The sequence below is a fragment of the Spermophilus citellus genome, assembly GCF_964194105.1.
Source record: "Spermophilus citellus genome assembly, chromosome: 4".
Lineage (NCBI taxonomy): Eukaryota > Metazoa > Chordata > Mammalia > Rodentia > Sciuridae > Spermophilus > Spermophilus citellus.
In genome coordinates this window covers 12,389,376-12,395,664 of record NC_138185.1, presented here as the reverse complement: position 1 = coordinate 12,395,664, position 6,289 = coordinate 12,389,376, and the positions used below count along the sequence as shown (strand labels likewise).

At 44.4% G+C, this 6,289-nt stretch overlaps 1 protein-coding gene across 1 annotated transcript in view; it reads right to left on the bottom strand.

Annotated features, from left to right (window-relative positions):
• Nucleotides 1-594: 594 nt before the first annotated feature.
• Nucleotides 595-6,289, bottom strand: part of RTF2 (replication termination factor 2) — a 44,436-nt gene continuing 38,741 nt past the window's right edge. Inside the window, exons 7-10 of the mRNA XM_081291760.1 lie at nt 2,478-2,532; nt 2,266-2,361; nt 1,067-1,306; nt 595-843 (exon numbers count right to left, since the gene is read on the bottom strand). Coding sequence (XP_081147886.1) covers nt 1,140-1,306; nt 2,266-2,361; nt 2,478-2,532 — 318 coding nt within the window. The 3' untranslated portion in view covers nt 595-843; nt 1,067-1,139. The remainder of the gene's footprint in view (nt 844-1,066; nt 1,307-2,265; nt 2,362-2,477; nt 2,533-6,289) is intronic.

The following is a 6,289-nucleotide window of genomic DNA, read 5'->3' as shown; positions in this document are numbered from 1 at the left end:
AGAGCCGCTGGGATTGCAGGTGTGCACCAACACACTTGGCTAAAAGTAACTAATTTTTATGAGAATAATTAAAACAAAACCCTGAAAGATAGTTTAACTGGGGTGTATATAATACTGATCGAGGAAATAAAATGGCCAATTCATGTTTATTCCAGAAAAGTTCACAATAAAAATTCCCTTTCCCTTTAGTTGCTGGAAAATGATGTAATCCTGATTAAAATGCTTCTCTGGTAACAGTGTAAATATGCTCCTTGGGGCCAAGTCCTCCCATCACTGTGGGGCAGATAAGGGCACAGCTCGGGGCGGAGGCTCTGGGCCCCATTCCCAGCACTGCAGATACAGTAGAACAAAGAGAACCTTGGGGCCTTACTGGTGTCGAGGACCCACAGACGGCACTGAGCTCAGGAACTCGGACACTGCACTGACAGCCTCGTGGGAGTGGAGATATGCTGATGTGTGATATCGACACAGCACAGAAGGGTGGGATACACCTTCTCACCTTCTGCTGAGGGCAAGGACAGTGGAATTCCTGGGACCCCAATGCCTCACAAAAACACTAGGGGAAGGGAGAGCAGCAAGAAAGCACAGACCAGGGAGAGCAAAGGCAGGCGTGCTTTATTCTGCACCAAAGCTTTCGGAACTCAACTAATCTCTGCTAGGTCCAAAATGATGAGAGAAGACTCTCCTAATGCCAGATAGCAGGGCCCCGGCTTCTTCCAGGGCTGGAGTGAGGAATGGTTTCCTTCAAAGGCTCCTGCTGCCAGACTGTGTTTGAATTCACCTAAGGCTGTTTCACTTGCTTACTTAATTGACTGTCAGCAGCAAAACAATAAAATTTTAGTCAAAATAAGTAGCCACGCACAAGAGCCTTCCATTATTGCAAGCTTACAAAGCCTGGCAGTGGAAAGAGCCACATCCGTTGCAGGCAGAGGCAGGTGTGAATGCAGGCTGGGGAGAGGCTGCCAGACACTCTGCAAGCCCCCGTCCCTCCCTAGGACCCTCACAGCAAGAGCGACCACAGTCTTGAAGGTTGGTGAGGACAACTTTATGACACCATCTAAACCGAGTACACTAGAGACAACACAGTCCCCAGGACCACATAGAGGAGCCTAGGCTGGGGAAGAAGCCTGAGCTGGGCTTCAGAAGCAGTAGGATGTGTGGGTGACCCAGTGTGCCGACTCCTCCTTGGAGCGTTTGGCAGAGCTGTGAGTTGTGAAAAGGGACTTGTAGGTTTCGGATTCTTCACTGTCGGCGATGGATCTCTTCACGGCCCCACAGGGAGGCTTCCCGGCTTTCCCATTAGTTGCTGGAAAAACGAAAAGCCAAAACCTTTCATACTGGGACTACAGGTCACTCCAACATGGCATTCCCACAAGGGCACAAGTCAGCTGCTTCTCCCTGGACACTTTCCTGCTGCTTTCTGGGAGGAATGCTGAAATATATACCCTTTATGTTTTGTGGTGATGGGGATCAAACCCAGGGCCTCAAGTGTTGGGGCAAGCACTCTACATGGAAACACATCCCCGCTGCCACCTCCTAAAAACCACAGCTCCCAGCACATAAGATCCTGGTAACAGCACCCTGTTGTGCCTCAAGCTATGCTCCCGCCCATGAATGGCAAGGACAGACTGGTCTTCAGAAGGTGAATGCTGCATGGCGGGGAGGACACAAAAGTACTGGATGGAAACTGGAGTGGTCTGTCCCAGGCCAGGCTACTACCCCACATCAAAGCCAGGATGGGAAATGCTGACCTCTGTGCACTTACACAACACAGTTAAATTAGGCCTTCTTCTATCTGATCAGTCTGTGCTTTCCTTCTAGTAAAATAAATGCTATTCTCTGGAGTTAAAGACAGGAGCTCCAAGAGAAGCTGACTCTGGCCAACAAGCAGGTGGAGAGAAAAGACTCTTGAGTGCTGTGTGGATCCCATAAAGATTCCCACTACAGAGAGCAGACACCTCCCGTCAGTGCCCATGCTTTTCCACATGACAGTCTCCACGGTAGGTCTGAGTCCAGTTCTGGGCAGCACCATGTGCTCACTGAGCAGGAAAGCACAATTTCCTTTTCCGGGCCCTTTAATCTCGACAGGGCTCCCGGTCAGAGGTATGCTGACAATTCACAGTTCCCCTCAGAAGCTCAATGAACTACTGACAGACACAACTTGGGAAATGCTTCAGTTTTCTCCTGTGCCCAGTCCAATAAAGTGAACATGCCCTTGGAGTCCCTAGCTCTCCATGAGCTCAGGCTCATCTCAGCAGGACTCACCTGTACTTCTGAGTGCTGAGACGGCTTTCTTCTCTCTACTATCAGGACCCAGTTCCTCAGGCTTGCCTGTCTTCACCCTTGATGGTCCTGGGCATTCTGTAAAATTTAAAAAACAGAGGAAGTAAGACCAAAGCAAACCAAAGCACAAACTTATTTGGGACATGGCCCTGCAGTTTTATTTTGCTAAAATATCCCCTCTTCTAGCATCTTACCTTCATTGACTTCTGGTTTGGAAACAGACTCTGCTGCCTTGGGCTTCTTTGTTTTCTGTAAGAAGAAAGAAGTTGCTGGAGGACCTTCCCAGGTTCAGTGCACTGCCGCAGTGGTCTGGGGCTCACCGTCACGGGCTGGTGCACAGTATAAGGCAGGTCCTCACTCCCAAGACCAACCACATAAACTATAACCCTCAGGTCTCCACAGGCATCTGCAGTGGTGCACTGGAGCTTCACAGACACGTCTACCTGCACAGCCCTTGTTCAATTTCATATTTACATTCCAAAAATTACATTCTCAAAAATTTTAAATGAAGATGACGGATTTCAGTTATAAGAGGCAATGTTAACAGTGACTACGGTATACAAAAGAGCAGTTAAGCTAGTAACACAAACTACAGGTAGCTCTGTGAGGTCTAGTCAGCAAAGTGGGTGCTAAATTCCTCACATTCCCTCATTTCCAAAGTTGTCAAGCTGCTATGGTATTTTTTCAACTGGCTTTAAGACCTAGAGGCTTATGCTAAACATTTTAGCAAATTATCCTAAACTCTGGATTACTGTTGTTAGTTTTAGGCACTAGAAGTTTGTTATTCACTATAGTTACTTTGGTCATTAACAACAAAAAGAAATGAACAAATCACTCTAAAATTACACAGCTGTGTTCACAGTGATGCAACTGCAGAAATGATAAACACGACTATGTCCAATTTACTTTAAAATGTTATTTTCCCAAGTATCCAAAAGGTGGCGCTAAAGACACACCCAGCCTATTTATTTCAGAAGGCCTCTATCTAGCAAACACCGAAGAAAGACTTCTTAGTGGCCCTGAACCTGTAACATGCATGTAATATGACTTAGAAGATTGAACAGAACACAAACCCCTGCTCACTTCACACATGCAATGCATGTATGCCTATCTGTGAAGGCTGACAGTCCTTCAAAACACCAGAGACAACTGTAAACTGAGTTATTTGAAAAGCAATAAGGAGGTATAGAATAAATATTGTGTCCTGTTTCCAGGTGCAAGTTTATTTGGGAAATATTTTGTATCCTGGTAGCAGTATCTAAGGATTCACAGGAGCTCCAGTGAGTATTTTGCAGAGAGGGGCATGTCAATTCCACCGGGCTTTGAGCAACTTGGCAGGAAGCCTGTGACAGAAACTCAAGTAAAACAATCAAAGACTATATGAAAATCTCTAGTAGCTTCCTTTAAAATAAAAATTTCCCTTAAAAAAAAAACTGATCAAAGGCAGCAATGAAGAACAGGCAGATCCCTTTTGATAAGTGTTCTTTGTTGAACATGCCTCAGACTTTTCTTTCTTTTTGCTCTTATGATAATAAATCAGAGTAATTTAGACCACTAACTTAGAATTTTCTCTCTCTCTCTCTCTTTCTCTCTCTCTCTCTCTCTCACACACACACACACACACTTGATTTTTAACCTTAACGCAGCACTTAAATGACAAAGCACTCTCTCAGTATTTCTCTGGAGTGCTATATTAATATTATAAAACAGCTCCAGACTGTTCGATTCACATTTGATTATAAAGTTTGAGCACAATTCTTTGTCCTATAGAATCACTTAGCTGGTCCCTAAGAGTGATAAAATGATCAAAGAAGGAAGTGCCAGTGAATCTGGATCTTTATAAATTCCAGGTCCATGTTAAGAATAATAATGTGCCCAACTTTACCAGCTTTTTTGAGCTTAACAACCCTGAATTATGTCATTCCAGGATGAGAGGCTCCTGTTTTGTCTTCTGAGACCAAACAAATACAAAAAAGCAAAAAATGAGTCTCTGAAAATTCTTTCCTAATCCTATTACTCTCACCTACTGATCGATGCAGGTGCACTTAAAGTTAGTTCTTGTCCCCATATGTCTTCACTGATTTTCTAATACTTCCAGCATCTTCTGCCTTAGTTCTCATCACATAAAGTTTGCTCCTATGTTTACCCTGAGCCTAACTTTTCCATAAAGAACAAAAAACTTACCACTCACAAAAGCCCTGCAATACACAACTGACATCTGTAAATAACAAATCATAAAGTATACAGCTGGACTCAGTCGAGGGCACACACGCTGGATGATCTCTTGACTGACAAACTGCTGAGCTTGCTCATTATGGTCTATCATTAAGAAATACTCCTACTGCTTCTGGAATGTGGTTCCGAACCTGAGACTACGAAGCAAGGCCCCACCACTGCACATCCATCAGGACTGTCATCACCAGTGCATGGGCTCTCTATGGAGAGTGGAAGCCCCACTCACCACAATTCCCCCAGGGAGGGCTCAGGAAGGTGTGGGAGATGGCTTAAGCTTCAGGAAGACTACTTAGCTCCTTGCTACTCCTTGGTCCTGGAGGACTACATCCAGTGGCCTGGGTGGGGGAGACATAACAGGCTCCCAGGGTCCCCCAAGCCTGTTGAAACTTGGCCTGCAGGGAACTCCTATTCCCATTCAAATCTGGGAGGCAGGGGACCTTCAGATTTTCTGGGTTGACGATGACGTTTCATTCTTCCTTTGTTTTTCTTTTTTTTTTTTTAAAAAGAATACTTTGGTTTATTGCATGATTTTACTTACTGGTTTTGCTTTCCTAAGGCATGAGCAGCTCTTGGTTCTTTGGTAATAATAAATTGCAGAGTTCAGTAACCCTCTACCCCATTTGACAAAACTGCTTTAGCTCATCAGGGAAGTCCGCTTGGTTTCATCAGGTGGGCCATTCCTGACTGAATTTTTTTTTTTTTTTTTGGTTATGAACTCCCATTTTTACCCCGTATACAGATTGCAGAATCACACTGGTTACACATCCATCGATTTACATATTGCCATACTAGTGTCTGTTGTATTCTGCTGCCTTTCCTATCCTCTACTATCCCCCCTCCCCTCCCCTCCCCTCTTCTCTCTCTACCCCCTCTACTGTAATTCATTTCTCCCCCTTGTATTTTTTTCCCCTTTCCCCTCACTTCCTCTTGTATGTAATTTTGTATACCCCTGAGGGTCTCCTTCTATTTCCATGCAATTTCCCTTCTCTCTCCCTTTCCCTCCCACCTCTCATCCCTGTTTAATGTTAATCTTCTTCTCATGCTCTTCGTCCCTACTCTGTTCTTAGTTACTCTCCTTATATCAAAGAAGACATTTGGCATTTGTTTTTTAGGGATTGGCTAGCTTCACTTAGCATAATCTGCTCTAATGCCATCCATTTCCCTGCAAATTCTATGATTTTGTCATTTTTTAATGCAGAGTAATACTCCATTGTGTATAAATGCCACATTTTTTTTATCCATTCGTCTATGGAAGGGCATCTAGGTTGCTTCCACAGTCTTGCTATTGTGAATTGTGCTGCTATGAACATCGATGTAGCAGTGTCCCTGTAGCATGCTCTTTTTAGGTCTTTAGGGAATAGACCGAGAAGGGGAATAGCTGGGTCAAATGGTGGTTCCATTCCCAGCTTTCCAAGAAACCTCCATACTGCTTTCCAAATTGGTCGCACCAATTTGCAGTCCCACCAGCAATGTACAAGTGTACCCTTTTCCCCACATCCTCGCCAGCACTTGTTGTTGTTTGACTTCCTAATGTCTGCCAATCTTACTGGAGTGAGATGGTATCTTAGGGTGGTTTTGATTTGCATTTCTCTGACTGCTAGAGACGGTGATCATTTTTTCATGTACTTGTTGACTGATTGTATGTCCTCCTCTGAGAAGTGTCTGTTCAGGTCCTTGGCCCATTTGTTGATTGGGTTATTTGTTATCTTACTGTCTAATTTTTTGAGTTCTTTGTATACTCTGGACAATGCTAAGCAGAAAGTGTGAATCA